This window comes from Haplochromis burtoni, unplaced genomic scaffold, assembly GCF_018398535.1.
Source record: "Haplochromis burtoni strain Fernald_Lab_line unplaced genomic scaffold, NCSU_Asbu1 Contig_88, whole genome shotgun sequence".
Classification (NCBI taxonomy): Eukaryota; Metazoa; Chordata; class Actinopteri; order Cichliformes; family Cichlidae; genus Haplochromis; species Haplochromis burtoni.
In genome coordinates this window covers 1,785,587-1,801,596 of record NW_024582449.1, presented here as the reverse complement: position 1 = coordinate 1,801,596, position 16,010 = coordinate 1,785,587, and the positions used below count along the sequence as shown (strand labels likewise).

General features: G+C 41.9%; 4 protein-coding genes across 4 annotated transcripts in view; 2 read left to right on the top strand and 2 right to left on the bottom strand.

Moving 5' to 3' along the window:
* Positions 1 to 3,562: 3,562 nt before the first annotated feature.
* On the bottom strand, positions 3,563 to 6,025 carry rps25 (ribosomal protein S25). Its single transcript, XM_005927334.2, has 5 exons — positions 5,923 to 6,025; positions 5,288 to 5,377; positions 4,987 to 5,170; positions 3,712 to 3,810; positions 3,563 to 3,630 (listed from the first exon to the last, which is right to left on the bottom strand). Exons 1-4 carry the CDS (start codon positions 5,923 to 5,925, stop codon positions 3,716 to 3,718), a joined length of 372 nt encoding a protein of 123 aa, XP_005927396.1. The 5' UTR covers positions 5,926 to 6,025; the 3' UTR covers positions 3,563 to 3,630; positions 3,712 to 3,715.
* A 103-nt stretch (positions 6,026 to 6,128) lies between these two features.
* trappc4 (trafficking protein particle complex subunit 4) lies at positions 6,129 to 8,275 on the top strand. Its single transcript, XM_005927331.3, has 5 exons — positions 6,129 to 6,395; positions 6,646 to 6,820; positions 7,334 to 7,437; positions 7,823 to 7,949; positions 8,040 to 8,275. The coding sequence occupies exons 1-5, from the start codon at positions 6,221 to 6,223 to the stop codon at positions 8,116 to 8,118; spliced, it is 660 nt and encodes a 219-aa protein (XP_005927393.1). The 5' UTR covers positions 6,129 to 6,220; the 3' UTR covers positions 8,119 to 8,275.
* A 505-nt stretch (positions 8,276 to 8,780) lies between these two features.
* On the bottom strand, positions 8,781 to 12,041 carry slc37a4a (solute carrier family 37 member 4a). Its single transcript, XM_005927332.3, has 8 exons — positions 11,537 to 12,041; positions 11,193 to 11,425; positions 10,471 to 10,714; positions 9,949 to 10,107; positions 9,783 to 9,868; positions 9,366 to 9,479; positions 9,127 to 9,265; positions 8,781 to 9,030 (listed from the first exon to the last, which is right to left on the bottom strand). The coding sequence occupies exons 1-8, from the start codon at positions 11,682 to 11,684 to the stop codon at positions 8,864 to 8,866; spliced, it is 1,290 nt and encodes a 429-aa protein (XP_005927394.1). The 5' UTR covers positions 11,685 to 12,041; the 3' UTR covers positions 8,781 to 8,863.
* Positions 12,042 to 12,499: 458 nt separating this feature from the next.
* The window catches only part of cfap45 (cilia and flagella associated protein 45), a 5,148-nt gene continuing 1,637 nt past the window's right edge, over positions 12,500 to 16,010 (top strand). Inside the window, exons 1-10 of the mRNA XM_042222569.1 lie at positions 12,500 to 13,526; positions 13,637 to 13,747; positions 13,924 to 14,030; positions 14,213 to 14,357; positions 14,443 to 14,613; positions 14,711 to 14,889; positions 15,063 to 15,192; positions 15,279 to 15,425; positions 15,528 to 15,641; positions 15,744 to 15,937. Coding sequence (XP_042078503.1) covers positions 13,524 to 13,526; positions 13,637 to 13,747; positions 13,924 to 14,030; positions 14,213 to 14,357; positions 14,443 to 14,613; positions 14,711 to 14,889; positions 15,063 to 15,192; positions 15,279 to 15,425; positions 15,528 to 15,641; positions 15,744 to 15,937 — 1,301 coding nt within the window. The 5' untranslated portion in view covers positions 12,500 to 13,523. The remainder of the gene's footprint in view (positions 13,527 to 13,636; positions 13,748 to 13,923; positions 14,031 to 14,212; positions 14,358 to 14,442; positions 14,614 to 14,710; positions 14,890 to 15,062; positions 15,193 to 15,278; positions 15,426 to 15,527; positions 15,642 to 15,743; positions 15,938 to 16,010) is intronic.

Genomic DNA, 16,010 nt, shown 5'->3' with positions numbered 1-16,010 from the left:
AGTGCCAACATTTGATGATAGGAAGTGGCACGCTGAGTGAGAACACTGTTAAGACAACCTCAATTAAACAGGGACTGCCACTTGATGTTGCTGTTAAACTGAAACTTATCTACAGTAATAGGTTTAAAGAACCAGCCTTGGAGCTAAATGATGATATTGTAGTCTAAAGAGGGCGGGAGAGATGTCTGTGCCCAAACAAAAACAAGAAAAATAGATTTAAAGGCTTCTAACAGATGTAGAAACATATGAAACTAACAGCATTAGTGTGGCTCTATAGAATAGCAATTTATACATTCAGGTTCAGGTTCATTTATTTTTACCTGTAGGTAGGTTTGTTCTGCAGGCAAGTCATCCAAGCTCACATGCACACTTCAATACAGACACAACACACACATAGTACAAACTACTGAAAGAAAACAACTAATACTTGATTTGGGGAATCATTTAGCTCACCTACGTAAAAAAGCTACAATTTGTTACTGAGTGATGGGTGCCAGAACAAAGGGGTTTTTAAACCTTGCTGTTCTGCACTTTGGAATCATACATTTTCATCCTGACTAAAGAAACTGAAACTCACTAAAGGCTGCAAGTCATCAAGAAAAACTGAACCAGCCAACCTCTGTAACTGTCTGTCGTACAGGGACGTCTATTTTATTTATAACCTATAACACATTTAAACAATACAAGCTGACGTCTCTGACAGGTACATTTACATCCCTCCAGAAAATACAGTTTCCAAATACATGAAATGCTGAAAGAATTTAAAAACCGATGATGATTCATCTTATAAATAATGAAACACTGCCCTCCCCAATATAAGCTGCTGTTAAAGGTTAAAAGTATCTGCAATAGTGCAATAGTGGCCCTGTATATACTCTGTATCATATCGATATGAGAATTTGCAGTATCACACAGCAATACTGTTCACCAATAAGCATGTTAGACCACTCAACAGAGTTTCTCTTCATTACAGATAAGTGTCCATGCCACAAAACCAAGGAAAAGGAAGGTGCTTTTTAAAAGGTTATACCTGTGTTCTTCTCATATTGACGTCTCAAACTTTGTTCCATAAACTGACCTACCTGCCAGTAAGCTTCCTACTTACCATGGATGAAGGTGTGAGTTGTTCCACATTAGCACGTGCTAAAAAAGCTTCCAGATGCATTGATGTGATCTGTGAACATCTTTCCTGAAGCTTCAGTCAGACCAGAATTCACCTGACAAAATGTTTCCACAGGCTGAGGCTGCAAACAGGTGTACAGGATGTAGGATGGGTAAGGTAAATATAATATGTTTGAAATTCAGGCATATTTAAGGAAGCCCCTGCATGAGTTTATCATGCCTACCAAAGCTTAAAAGCACATTATTTCTGGCTAGGTCAGGGATTAGCAACTTTTACTATCAAACGAGCCACTTTTAAACAATTTCTGACCAGTTATTTAAACCTAGGTAATGCAGGAGGCACAACCTGTTTAGTATAGCATGAAGAAGCTTGTTTCCGCCGCCATTTAAATAAAATTTTTCCCAAAAATCTCGGGTTATTATCTCGATGTTTCGATTTACTCGAACTCAATCTTATGGTAAGTGTTACGGTTAGGTTAGGTCTTAGCCTTACTAACTCGAAATGTTGGGAAAACAACTTTAAAAAAAAAATGACATTTCGATTTTTTACTTCGATTTTTTTTTTTTTTTTTAGATAATAAAAATAATTAGACTTTTTTTGGTCTTTTTTTTAGTGGGGGAAACAAGCTTGAATAACGAAGAGAAATTTTACATAAAATTATTATTATTACTGTTGTTGTTGTCACAATTAAACAGTGACAGTTTATTACCATCAAAGCCCAACCAACGTACAGGCTCGACGTAGCTGAGGCGAAGGGCCATATACATCTTGTCTGGGCATGCGCAAGCTAAGAAGCGGGGGCGGGACATATGACACGGTTATCCAATAGAAACAATTAATAATTATTCCTTGACTTAACACATTCCTTAAAAAATGTAACATCACATATATTTTAAACTTCGGGGCACTTGAATTTAATTTAATGTGACTTTGAATGTGAAAGAATGGGGGCCCTTATGTAAACGCCATTTACAGCCCCTTTAACCTGTCCAGAGCATTCAATCAAGCCCAGTGCAGGCATATTTTTAAGCAAACAAAAATAGGAATTCACTGAGCTTGCACAGTAATTGTACGCAGCACAGTGGGGGGACGATTAAATCACTGATTACTGTCACTTTGATAAATTTAGAAAAAGTCAACACTGATTGCATGTCCTGAAATTATACTGGAATCAAAGGCTGTTTCACTACATAACCGAGAACACTATCAAAGTGTTGAGCAGCACACTTGATTATGAAAATGTTTCAGCCTTGCAAAACAAGTAAATGCTTTATTCTAGTTAATCAAGCTGCAAACCTCATAAATAGAAATGATGAGATTTCAGTTCGTTGGTGGAAAACTCCAGCTCCAACTCCAGGTGTTAAACAGACACTGCTGTTTCATCATGTGTACTGAGAGGTGGCTGTTTGTGTTCTGAGCTCATGTTGGAGGACTGCATCTGTCAGTGGCGTTAAACCTGCAGCATGTTTTTGTGGCTGGTGCTGGAGGTGGTGCTGCGCAGTGACAAAGGAGCACCTGACAGCATCCATCACAGGACTCCTGCGCTATCTTATGCCCCGAGCAAACAGTGACAGTGAAGATAGCTTCTTCATTTCACTCCTATCAATATCTCATAACCTTTCGCTGCCGGTGGCTGGTAACAGACAAGCTGAAGACAAAGTGCAAATCTACCCGGCCAAATTAGAAATGATCCATCTAACACTGAAAACATGGGACAACTGAGTCAGAATGCCTCTTTAAATTTACCGGGTGACAAACTGAACGCACCACAGTAAATGGGGTGTGAAAGCACCTCAGCAGCAGCAGCTCTTGAATCTGTAAAATTCTCCCCTTGTGTGCAGTTTTGAACATATCTGGAAAGCTCTTAATCTCTCTACACTCCTAGATTAGAACAGCTTCATGCCGCTGCGTTATGTGAAACCAATTAGAAAAAATAACCTTATCAGAGTTTAAGAAGAAGACTGAGAATAATGTTGCCATAATAACCTGCTGCAGTGTTTATTCATTTATGATGCACCTCGTATTTGTTAACAGAACAGAATGAAACTAATTTATTGCCCCTAACTGATTTTAATCCACTTAACTCAACTTCAGGGAGGAGGCGGCAGATGTAAAAAAACAAAACCACGCTTTGATGCAGAGGGACGAGTATTTGCACCTTATTATCAGGCACCAGGAAACAACTGCACAGACACAAAAGGTCTTAACGTTATTATAAGTATCACATAGATGAATAGTTACCAGTCACTATCCTCATCTTTTTACTCTTTGATTTAACCAATCTTAACATTTTTGCTTAAATTACATTTTTAAATCAAACATAATGCTTATCTGATATCCAGTGACCACTCGACCATAACATGAACACACTAGGAATTTTTATCCACTTCTTAGCTGGTTAAAGACAGACGAACAGTTAAAGCAAAACAAGTGCAAAGGTTTTGTCTTTACATATTTATTCCACCTTTCATTACAAACAGCCCATCACAGGAAACAAACAGGGGAACCTGCAAGAAACAAAGACTGCAGGTTAGTAAAATTGAAAACAAACAATAAAATAGAGACGTGTAGAGATGCTGCTGTAGTACCTGATTATGCCTTCTCTGCTGCTGCCTCCTCATCTCCACCCTTGGTGTTACGTGTGTAAATCAGCTGTGCTCTGTGTTTGGACACCAGTTTGATCATGCCTGCAAGACAAAAACGGACCCAAGTTCTCCGTCAGCATTTTTTTTTTGTGTTTTTAATTTGCACCGTTATGTCAATTGTTGTGATACATTTGCCCTAGTCGGCCTGCACAGGGACAGATATGTGCAACAGATCACTTCTCCCAAGTGTCCAAACACTGACAAGTAAATGTATTACAAGGCAGGGAAGGCAATCTAGCTACGATGCCAATGTAGCCATTATATCTCAAATCAGTTTGACAGCTAATTTTCAAATTAAATTAGGCATGAGGAATTAATACAGAATTTCTTCATGTGTCCCTCCTGCTGCATATGAAGCCTCACTGTATGGGACAAGAACAAATCTGCGTTCTTTAATCAGAAGCACAGTGCACAGCCTGCTGAAGGAAGGCTTTAATTCATAAAAAGAATGCTATACTGAGTCTAGATGACAATATCTCTGAAACACAATGAGTAACACCACACACACTTCAGTTAAACTACTGTAGGGAGGAAAAATAAATAAATCAAATGAATAAAGCATAATGCTTTGAAATATGTTCAGCATTTCACATCACATGAAACAGCAGACAGGCTGCAATATATCATTTGTTTCCACATAGCATTTCGAACAGAAGTTGAAGGATGTCAAAAGAGGAGATAAGTAGTCACGCTGCATGCACATCACTGTCATTTAAAAACAAATGATGAACTCGCTGACAAACCACTCTGGCCTGGGTTCATACTGTGTAAGCATTTATAAACATTAGACACAGCCAGCGAGCAGTGCTGATGACTACGGGCATATTCATCGGCTGAGTTTAATGCTGCATCACAAAATAGCAGATGACAAGAGATGTTACAGTTTCCATTTTTTAAAGCTGGAGCAAGAACCATCTCCTGATCAGCCCTTAATGCAAAAGATGTACCATCGTGTAACTGAGTTTTCTCTGAAGTTGGAAATCACCCTGCCAAACTCTCAATCGACTTATTCAGGGCAGTAAATAAAATCCTTTGCTGGTAACATAAGCACACACTGGTTTGTTGGCAGGGACTAAAATCTAATGCTTGGGAATGGTGCTGACCAACTGAGCCAAGCTCGCTACCATGACAGACGTGTGATTAACTTTGATGCCCTTCCTAGCGTCAAAGATCCAACACGGGCCTTCAAGAGCTCTGAGCAGAGAAAGTGAAGTTCACCTTTGGCGAGCAGCTCCTGGAGGGCGTTCCTTGCCAGAGAGCCACGGATCTTCAGCCTCTCAGACACAACAGCGGGGGTAATGAGCTTGTAGTTGGGAACTTCTTTGTACAGCTTGTCGTAGGTCGCCTTGTCGAAGAGGACCAGGTTGTTGAGCTTATCCCTCACTTTTCCCTTGGACCACTTCTGCTCAGAAACAGACATGTTGTTTTAAAGACTGGGAAACCTCTAGCCTTAACATTTATTCAGCAGCCACATAATATAAAATACATCCAATATCGGCAAATATGAACAAAAACATACCTTCTTCTTGGCTTTGCCTCCAGACTTGTTGACTGGGTCCTTGTCCTTCTTGGACTTCCCAGCATCCTTCTTCTTATCCTGTTTAGGAGGCTGGAAAAAGAAGACATCCGTTAAACTTTCACTCTGAAGCTACATGTTTAACATGTGCTGTAATGTACACAAGAGCAAGTTCGCATCGGTACTCCATTAATTTTATAAGGGAAATGAGCTAGGGGCTAATGCCGAAATCGGATGGTCGGCATGAGGAGGCCCTGTCCTCAAAACGTTTCTAATCTCGCAGTCTTCATTAATTTTTAACATTTGCACCCCTACAATACTTTAGTATTTGGTGTTTGTGTCATCTGTACACATGCTAGTATATTTAGCGGTCACATGAGGGACAACTTTATTAAAGTCCTTTCTGTGAGCACAGTGTAGTTGGAAGCATGGTGCGTTTAGCAAACTGCTACTATGCTAGCCATAAGCTAAATGCGTGAAATCTTAAGTATGGCTTCTTCATCTACACACTCTCGTCCCGGTGCGGGGAAGCGCAGTGCTATCAAAAAATGTCCCGAGGTACTACGACTCCTGAATGACTAACGATAAGCCGAAAAAAGTCTAATTTCTTTCAACAAACGTGTAATAACTGTCCTCACCATGTTTCCTCGTCAAGATGTCGGAGCGAAAGGAAGTTCGCCCGTGCAAGAGCCCCTTAGACAACCTGTTTTTGCGGAAGTGAGATTGGGGCATTATGGGAACTTGAGTTTTCTCATGTTTCGTCGCTTTTATTGACTTTATTTGACTTATGAGATTGGCAAACATTCTGACAGTCAATACAGCGGCAGGTTTGAGACCAAAATCTCATACAAGTAAAATCTAATTTATTCATTTGATTTTTAGCCACCCGTCGAGGTCATGTGACAGTCGCTGTCAGCTGGGCAGGACGTTGCAAAGATGGTGATATACAGTGTGTATGTGGTGAACAAGGCTGGAGGGTTAATTTATCAATATGATAACTATGTCCCGCGAGCAGAGGTGGAGAAAACATTCAGCTACCCTTTGGACTTGGTGCTGAAGCACCACGACGAGAAGGTGGTCGTATCGTTTGGACAGCGGGACGGAATCAGAGGTAATCTCACGGGCACATCGTTAGCTTATTTATTTGCTAGCTATATGGGCAATCTCTAACGAAACCTGTCTTATGCCCAAGCTAAAATACTCGCATGCAGTCTTTGTCGGTTTATTATCTATAGTATGCGCATTTGTATCCTTTTTTACAGTCCAAGTTAACTGAAATGTTCACTGTTCTTCATTTAAAAATACTGCGGTGTCACTAGCTTGACTGTATGACTGGACTGAAACCTCTTGTCATTCGTCAGTGGGCCACGCAGTGCTGTCCATCAATGGAGTTGATGTGATCGGGAAGAACACATCAGATGGGAAGGACATCCTTGAATACCTGAAAGATCCTTCAAACTATCCCGTGTCTATTCGCTTTGGACGAGCGCGCCTGAGCTCCAATGAGAAGCTGATGCTGGCGTCCATGTTCCACTCGTAAGTAATTTCGTGTGTGTGGATTAAACCCGAGCTGCACAGTGGACAGCGGGGCCAGGTGTTTACTAGTGTTATTTATGTTTTTTTTTTTCTGAATGGGAGCCAAGGGAAGTGAAAACTTACCTGAGTGATCAATACATTTTATAGTATGTACTGTTGTTTGATTTTTTTCTACTCTACACAGGATCGAAAGTATACATACACTTATTAATATTTTATTTTATTATTAATATTTTCATAAGGACCCCTGGACAAAGTGCAACTTGCAAACATTCATTTAACTAAATATTTGTTTAGGCTTTTGAGCCTTTTTTAACCCTGCGTGGATCAGACAAAATCCTAAATAAAATCAAACTTGTACACTTAATTCTTCAGTTCAAAGAACTCATTAAAATCCAGAAATTACCACAACATTCACGCCCAGTAGCTAAAACTTCAGACCAAAACTGTATGTACCCTTACTTTATGAATGAAGCTAAATAAACGCACCTATTTTTGTGATCCCTCCCTCAGGTTGTTTGCAATAGGTTCACAGCTATCCCCTGAAGCTGGCAGTTCAGGGATCGAAATGTTAGAAACTGATGTCTTCAAACTTCACTGCTTCCAGACTCTCACAGGTCAGTGGTGCAATTAAGTGTCATTTTAGGTTAAAAATACCAAAGAAGTAATGTCTTAGTTGGCTGTAGATTTAAAAACCAAAGCACTTCCATATCGTTAGCTTCATAGCATAAGTGCCTAAGTCATTTTTTTGTGTTTTCGGAAAACAAGAAAAAACTAATTTTCTAAATATCACATGCATATTTTTAAATATCACATGCAATTTGACCAAAAAATGACTTAGGCACTTATGCTATGAAGCTAACGATATGTAACGATTTCATTTAATTTTAGCTGTGAACAGCATGCAACTCCAGTAATAAATCTTCCTGGTGTATACATTCCTTCCCAGCTTGTTGTTAGTCACTATTATAAAATGAAATCTTTCTCATTTTGTTCTCTCAGGGATAAAGTTTATCGTGTTGGCGGACCCGCGACAGTCTGGAATCGATGCGTTGTTGAGGAAGATTTATGAGGTGTATTCAGATTTCGCCCTCAAGAACCCGTTCTATTCTCTGGAAATGCCAATCAGGTATTAAAGAGAATTAGGATTGCATTATCTTGAAATAATTTATTACTGTACCCACTGTTTAACACCCACGCATTTACTCTTGCTTTTCAGGTGTGAGCTCTTTGATCAGAATCTGAAGAGTTCATTGGAGGTAGCAGAGAAAGCCGGCAACTTTGGAGCTGGATCTTAAATCAGAGCATTCACAGACTGAAAAGAAATAAGTGGACTCCTTTTTCTTGTCTTGGACCGTTTGTTTGTTTGTTTTTCCTCCCCACATTTGCTCATTAACACTTTGTAAATACATTGTTTTGTAAATAATTCAGAGATTAAAATCCATACTGTATTTAAATGTTCTGAATCCATTTTACTGAATCAGTGAGTGAAGACTTTGGAGCATGAAGTGTAAAATTGGAAAAATAACCCTAGAACACTAATGTGCAGTTTCTGTAACAGTATCGCTAACGGTGGGTATTTTTTACTCAATATACTTCCCATCAAAATACATTAAAGTGCAATACATGGAATATTGAAGTACTCTTTTATTATCCTGTACAATGTCTGATAAAATAAGGTATAATGGGGTACTCTGATCATGTTGCTTTTTTAAAAAAAATAAAAAAACAAATTCACAGGACTGGAATTTGCGAAAGTCACCTGATATTAGTGTTATAGGGTTAACTAAGAAAAAGTATCATTGACCTAAGATTGCTCATTTGAGTGTGTTGTAGCCTCCTATTTTGCACTCTTACTATTGCAGTCCTGCAGAGGCGTTATCAGAAAAAACATTCTCTAGCAATTTGCAGTAATTTCTTCAAGTTCACGCACTATTTATACAACATGTTGAGAAGCGCCTTTGCACATTTCTATGAACTTTATTTCACATATGACTAATTAAAAACAAAGACGTAAAAATGACTGGCTCGCACAGAATGAGCTCAGTCCGCCTTCTTGGGCACGTGTCCCATCTTTGTTCGAATGTTGCGCAGGAGGAAGAATCCAATAGTAGTGACAAGGCAGGTGACCTCTGCTACCCAGAAGGCCTTTTCCCAGCCATGGTGCTTGGCAATGGTGCTGAATGGGAGTCCAGAAAGGAAGCCACCAACTACAATGGGAATTCACACGGATTATTTCAATGGAAGGAGCGCAACACACACAAAACCCAACTTTAGAATTTAACTTTCAATTAATGAAAACCTACTGTTTGCCATCAGGGCAACGATAGCATGTGATGTCCCGCAGTAGTTGGATGGAGCGCTCTCATTGGCTATAACTCCAAACAAAGCTATTGGTCCATATGAGGAGAAACCGAAGGCGGCGCCCAAGCCGAGTATCCACACCTTGATGTACAGAGAAGAGATTAAAAAAAAAGGGGCTACTGAAGTCTGGCATTTGCTGTGCAGTGTGAACAGGTCACAGGAATTAATGTGTCTGTGTTACCTTTGAGCTGTCAGGAGTAACGGTGAGTCTGAACAGGTACATGGACACAAACATTCCTGCCATCATGCAGATCAGGATGAAGTGGCGGGGATTACCATAGAGCCTCATCCCTTGCTGCACACAAAGAAAATACTATGAGATGTTCCATTTCCTGGCTATAAGCTGAATAAAAAAAAAACACTGATTGCCCACTTAGGGGTGTGTTTCTATTGCTATTTATCCCTTTAACTTATGAAATGATGAAGAAAGTGCAGACAGGGAGAAAGCAATCTTAAACAGAAGACGATTTCCATAAAATAACATTGAAATATTCAAAGGTTAAAACCCTTTCTAGTCCAGTTCTCTCTATATTAAACAGGCTGTTATTGACCACAATCTTGGATCAAATAATGACTCATATTTAAAAAACAAACTCACTCTGGCCACAGCTTTGTCAGAGAGGTAACCTGCAGCCAGACTGCCCACCAGCCCGCCAGCCTCCAGGGCGCTCATGTATGAGCTACCTAAGAAAAGGAACACAGTGAGTTTAACTCTTTATTTCAAAGTAGACTCCCGAGGCGACTGCTCTTCCCCTCATCCGTACCCATGAGTGTAGACTGGCCCTTGTCCTGAATGAGAAACAGCTGGCCCCAGTCTGTGCAGGCGGTCTTCACCCCAAACACCACCAGGTAGGAGATGGACAGCAGCCACAGGTAGGGGGACAGGAGAAACTCAGACAGGGTGCTTTCATGGCTTGAGGATCCTGAAGAGGAAGCAAACAGAAGATCCTTTTTTAGATACCACGAGCACAGATGTGAGTGATGTGGTGATGGGAGCACTCCTCGGTTTTAAAAAGAAACATGCATCACATCCTGTGTTCACACTTTGCATGAGCTGCTTTCACGTGAGGGACACACTGAGTGCAGAGTCCACCGAGTTACTGATCTTTAGTCACAGCGCTCAAGGCCCATGCCGTTAGACAACAGACACACGTGCATGTGTGTGTGTTCAAATTTGTGTTATCAGAGCATTGTCTATGTGTTAACAACATTCTGAGAAAAGCAGCGGTTCAAACCAGTTGAACCGCACCAGTTTCTGATTGTGCCTGACTAAGAGTCAGACTCACCACCTTTGCTCTTTTTGGTCGACACCTCTATGTTGGGCAGCCCCACATCCTTGGGCTCGTTCTTGATTACCAGCAGGCAAACAAATGAGGCAACGATGCAAATCATTCCAGAGGCGGACAGTATCGCCCTCCAGCTGTAACTCTGCGATAGCACAGTGGCAACGATGGGGCCCAAGCTGCCGGCCAGATTCATGCTGCAGGACAGAACCGCCCACCACGTCCCGAACTGAGAGGGCTCGAACCACTGATGGAGGAAAAGAGGGAAAAACATTAAGTCCAGACAGCCCTGGCAGGAAGTTCCTTGATACCCACATAGGATTTTTAAGACCGATCCCCACACTTGGTAGTTTAAAAGTCAGATATTCTTTTTTCTTTCAGACACACAAACAGTTACAGATTTCTGAGTCCTGTTTAAGACACTATGAAAATGCAGTTTAAAAATAAAATTATTTTATTGTCTTGGATTAGCTGTTTACGCTCCAACTCTGCCTGAGCCTGCTGATAAAATAGTTGGGATCTAACATCAGTTTCCAGTTCATTCAAGATCTTATAGAGAATACAAACAGTTTTAGGTCCATTTCATTATTTCATCCTGTTTACTTGCTTTACTTTATTAGCTCATTCTGTATTTTCCTACTGCAGTGTCGGTTTGTTCTTCGTAATACTCAGAAGAAACTTAAATTTTAAACTCAATTTGAATTAGAGGGTACCGGGTCATATACCTTGCGCAGCACCCTGCCACAGGGAGGCCAGCCCAGGCCTTGGCCCAGACCGTTGAGAAACCAGAGGGCAGAGAAGACAGCGACAGTGGAGGACCAAGAGAAGATCACGTTGATGCCTCCCACCATGAACAGGCCAATGGAGAAGAGCCAGCGGGCGCTGATTTGGTCTGACAGGACACCGCTGATGAACTTACTAATAGCGTAGGCCAAAGATTGACTGCTGGTGATCATACCTGAGAAAAGAGGAGCGCTCATGCACTTGCTGCAAAATTGTTGTATAGGCACATCAGTGTTATCACATTTATAGAAGGTACACAGGGTTCAAGTTTACAGTACTGACATACCCAGATCGTCCTTATCCAGCTTGATCTCTTGCATTACAGAAGGCATCACGAAGGAGAACGTCTTTCTGTTGAAGTAGTACAATGTGTAGCCCACAAACATGGCCAGAAATATTGTACTTCTGTAGTATCCATAACCGGAGGCAGCCATGGTTGCAGCTCAGTCCTAAAACACTTGCAAAGCAGCTTCCAGAGGAGCTCCTGCCTTTTGCAACCTGTAGCAGTGAACTTTGCTTCAGGATCCACTGTACACAGGCAGCTGCTTACAAGCAAAGAAGTGTTTGCAATCAGCACCGGAGGTTAATGGTCAACTTCTACACCCTGAAGCTGATTGAATCATGGCGGCTACCCTGCGCTGCAGGCTGGCTTCACGAGGGCCGGAGGAGGTGACCATCAGTTTGTGACACTATCCCCTGAGAGTGATCTTCTGTCCTTCAGGCAGAAATCCTTCTGTTTTATCAAGTGTTATTTTCTTGTTGCTGTTATCTATCTGATAATGCCATGACAGGAGTACTCGGACTGACGCGTTTAATGATTTACTGAGGAGTCCAATAGCTGCTGTACACCAGGGGGAGGCTCCTATCCAAATGGAGGGGTGTGTGAGTGTGATCCTCATCAGCAAAAAAACCTGAGACACATTCATAAATTCAGGAGGGAGAGCACGGTATTTGTGGCAGTGCATAAATCTTTTGTTGCACACGAGAGTTGTGGGTAATACAGTTCCATTGTGCACAACACGTCAGACCAAAATCTTAGTATATATACTAAGATTTTGGTCTGACGTGTAAGTGTAATCTACAAAACCAAAGTCTTTAGTGTAAATATACCTGCAGAAACCTCGGTGTGTCCACTTCCGCTTTTCCGTGTATGCGTAAAATCTCGCAGATTAACTTTCCCTGAGTTTGGAGTGAGTTCTCTCTGAAGTTCTGCTCGTTTCGGGGCTGAAGGATTTTTTGTGCAAAATTTCCGCATCATGTGGGCCAACTAGCACCGCCCAGCCACGAAAGCCGCCGGTAGTGGTACGGACTGTGTCCGGACAATGCTCCATATAACTGTGGCAATGACTGTATGAAATTAAATAACACATAACGACATAAATTGTAATTTAAATCTAAGTAACTACGAGTATTTCCGCGGAATGAGCTAGCTTGTTAGCGCTGTTTTTAGTGTTAGCATTTTCCCCCTGTATTCAAGTAAACACAAATATTTCTACAGTGTAGCATTTTACCAGCTGGCTGTGTGACTAAACCACTGTTTAATAAGCCAATAACATTGTTTGAGTAAGTTTTGTTACTTTGCAGCCATGTTGGTAACGCCATTGGGCACTTATCTCGGGTAGATATTTTTGAAAATTTACAGCACATTACAGCATACATATTTAGAAGCGCCGGTTAAATCTTAAAAACCTATTTGCTGCTTGGCGGCTTTGGCTGAAAATAAGGTTTTAAAAAGCATCTTTTCCCGGGAAGTGTTTTGTTTTTTTTTATATCCTAGCTCCCTCTTTGTACTAGAGCTGGGCAAATCGATTTTTGTTGTGTGAAAGTGTTGTGGAAAGTAGAAATCGAAGTGATTTAGCGTTCATTAAAATGTTGTCAGAAGTTTCAGATTGATGACGATTCATCTCAGATATCATGGCGATCTGCTCTCCCCTGATACGCTGCCTTTATAGGTTAGTCAGTATCGGTATCAGCAGTACTGGCCCCGTATTTACATGGTATCGGATCGATACCAAATTTTGCACAGCACTACTTTGCGGTCACGTGAGGTCTGCCCTTCCTCCTGTTCCCATGGCAACGGGTAACCAAACATTTCAAAGTCGGTGTCCCGTGAGCTGGAGCCAATATAAGTAGTACGCTAATTTCTTTTAAAAACCACATTAATTATTTGAGCTAGCTGGAAGTTATCCAAGAGCAAAGTATAATATTTAGAATTTAGTATTTTTTTTTTAACAAATATAGTCTGTTTCACTGACCCACAGTAACCGAGAACTATGGTAAGTGTTAGGTTAAAAATAAAAAAGCTATTCTATGCTAAATCCCAATGTTCAAATGCATGACCGTTATCTGCTGATAACACCTGAGCGTTGTAATTACTGCCCCGCAGAGACTTGCCTCGAGCTCCACGTCATCCAGGGGCAAAATGTACCTCGGCCGGTACCGCACACTGGCTCCCGGCTCTCGGGTGGATGAAGATCTGTTTGAGAACCAGAAATCGGTGAGTGTGGGTCCTTGCACACTCAGCGGGAAATGGAGGGAAACACTCAACTCTTATTATTCACAATGATATCCCCAGATATCATCAGTAACTGCATGTAGCTGCAGTGAGAACAGAGGTCGTGGATGAGTTTGGGAGCTGATTACAGCTAAATCTCTGTGTGGATGTCATTGCAGTTTGACAAACGGGTAAAATCAGCAGGTGTAGCAAAGGACTGTTCATGGAAGAACCAGGAAGGAGAGACTCTTCAAATCATCACCAAAGACCTCATCCGAAATCTGCGGTAGGCCAGCATGAAACGAGCTCATTTGAATAAAACCTGGAGAGAGTCTGTAAAGTGTGTGTGCTGCTCTGTGATAAACCTCTGCCTTATTTCATGTGATTCAGGCTAATCAGATTGCTATTGCTGATGTTAATACAGTATACCAAGTTTTTGAAACCTTATACCACATGTCATCATGCCAGGATCCCCCAGAGAGATCCTTCAAGAGAGTCCGTCTTACTTCCACCAGCTGAGTTTAAGAGGCTCAACTCAACATCCTGGCTGCTCCTCAAGGAGGACAGAGAGGCCCTGAGGCAGGCTTACCAGAGGAAGAAAGAAGAGGAACTTGTAGGAAAGCTGACTGCAATTTTATAACAACAACAACAAAGAAGTCCACTGATTTAATTAGTATTTTTATGTACTTTTTATTCAGAAAGCTGCAGAGGAAAGGAAGCATAGGATCCATGAGGCAGACCTGTCCCGTAAGCAGAACCAGCCACTGACTGAGCTGGAGATTGAAGCCCGGGAACGTGCACAGCGCCTGGTGGAGCGGAGTAATGCTTTAAGGATGGAACAGGAAGATGAGATCAAACAGCTCAACCAGGTAGGAAGAAAGTGCAGATGTGTGGATGACCAACCTTTAAAAAAATATAAACATACCAGTACACAATAATAAACCTGTGTTTGTGTGGTCGTCTCAGCTGATTTTAGGTGCTCAGTGCCAAGCAAACCGTGACTACCAGATCCAGGAGAAGAAGCAGATCCGGATGGAGTTGACAGAGGAGGAAAGGCGTCTGGACAACATGATGGAGGTGGAGCGCCGCAAGGCTCTGGAGACTCTGGACAAGATTGAAGAGCTACGCAGGCAGCAGAGAGTCAAGTAAATGGAGCCCTATCAGAAACACAATCACCCTCTATTTGCGGATTGATTTTTTTGCAATTAACGTCATTCTTCGTCTTCTTCTGTTTGGGAGATCGCAGAAATCCTAATAATGAGCAGTGGAGGTCAACTAGGAGCACTGTCAACACGTGTGTGTGTGCTTTATATTTCAGGGGAAGGCAGGAAATTTACGATCAGATCCAGAAACGCCTGGAGAACCGAGAATTGGAGGAAGGCAAGAAAGAGAAAGAGAGTCAGCAGACACGAGAGGACCAGGAGAGAATGAACCTGGAGGATCTTGAGGTGCACGCGGAGGCGGAGGACACATCCACACATGCAGTTAACGTACACCGCGCTCAGTTTCTGCTCTGACCCATGTCTTCCTCCAGGTGCTGGAGAAGAGGAGGATGGAGCAACAGCTTCTGCAGGAGGAGATCAAGCGCATCAACGCAGAGACCATGCGGGCAAAGGAGCGGAGGATAGAGGAGGAGAAGCTGGCTGACATGAGAGTGAAGGAGTATCTCCTAAAAAAGCAGGTCACAGCCCACTGTTCCTTGTGGACAAGCAAGCTACATCATGTGACACACACATTTGATTCTGACGTTGTTTTTAACGTTAGCAATTCATTAAACCTGCAGGAGCAGCAGGCAGAATGCGAAGCAGAGCAAAGACGAATCAAGAAGGAGAAAGAATTGGAGATTGCTCGTTTGAGGGCTCAGCAAGAAAAAGAAAAAGACTACAAGGCTGAGCAGGTCAGGATCTAACAGATGTGCAATATATGAAGATTTGAAACCTGGCAGAAGATTTACAGATGTTCTTAGCTACTTGTGCTTGTGTATGTGTTTGTCTGGAAGGATGAGCTCCGTGCTCGCAGGAACCAGGACGCTGCAGAGAGAGAGTGGAGGAGAAAAGAGAGGGAGCGGGCTGCAAAGAAAGCGCAGCTGGAGGCGACGCTGAGATCGGCTCACATGGAGCAGGTTCAGTACAAAGAGCGCAATCTGTCAGTGGAGGCGAGTCGGGAGAAGGCAGAGTTTGAGAGGCTGCTAAAGTAAGAAAGTCCGTTCGAAACCGATTTTCAAATAATCTTAATACGCTCCGTTAAAAGTGCTCTCTCCACGCAG

Excerpts from the sequence above, each read along its gene's own strand:
- trappc4 (XM_005927331.3), top strand. The coding sequence starts at position 6,221 with ATGGTGATATACAGTGTGTATGTGGTGAACAAGGCTGGAGGGTTAATT. Across the intron at positions 7,438-7,822 it reads CTGCTTCCAGACTCTCACAG|GGATAAAGTTTATCGTGTTG; the intron begins GTCAGTGGTGCA and ends TTGTTCTCTCAG. Across the intron at positions 7,950-8,039 it reads TCTCTGGAAATGCCAATCAG|GTGTGAGCTCTTTGATCAGA; the intron begins GTATTAAAGAGA and ends CTTGCTTTTCAG.
- rps25 (XM_005927334.2), bottom strand. Across the intron at positions 5,171-5,287 it reads GAGGCAAAGCCAAGAAGAAG|AAGTGGTCCAAGGGAAAAGT; the intron begins GTATGTTTTTGT and ends GTTTCTGAGCAG. Across the intron at positions 3,811-4,986 it reads CCAGGAGCTGCTCGCCAAAG|GCATGATCAAACTGGTGTCC; the intron begins GTGAACTTCACT and ends TTTGTCTTGCAG.
- slc37a4a (XM_005927332.3), bottom strand. The coding sequence starts at position 11,684 with ATGGCTGCCTCCGGTTATGGATACTACAGAAGTACAATATTTCTGGCC. Across the intron at positions 11,426-11,536 it reads GCTGGATAAGGACGATCTGG|GTATGATCACCAGCAGTCAA; the intron begins GTATGTCAGTAC and ends CTCTTTTCTCAG. Across the intron at positions 9,480-9,782 it reads CTGACAAAGCTGTGGCCAGA|CAAGGGATGAGGCTCTATGG; the intron begins GTGAGTTTGTTT and ends CTTTGTGTGCAG.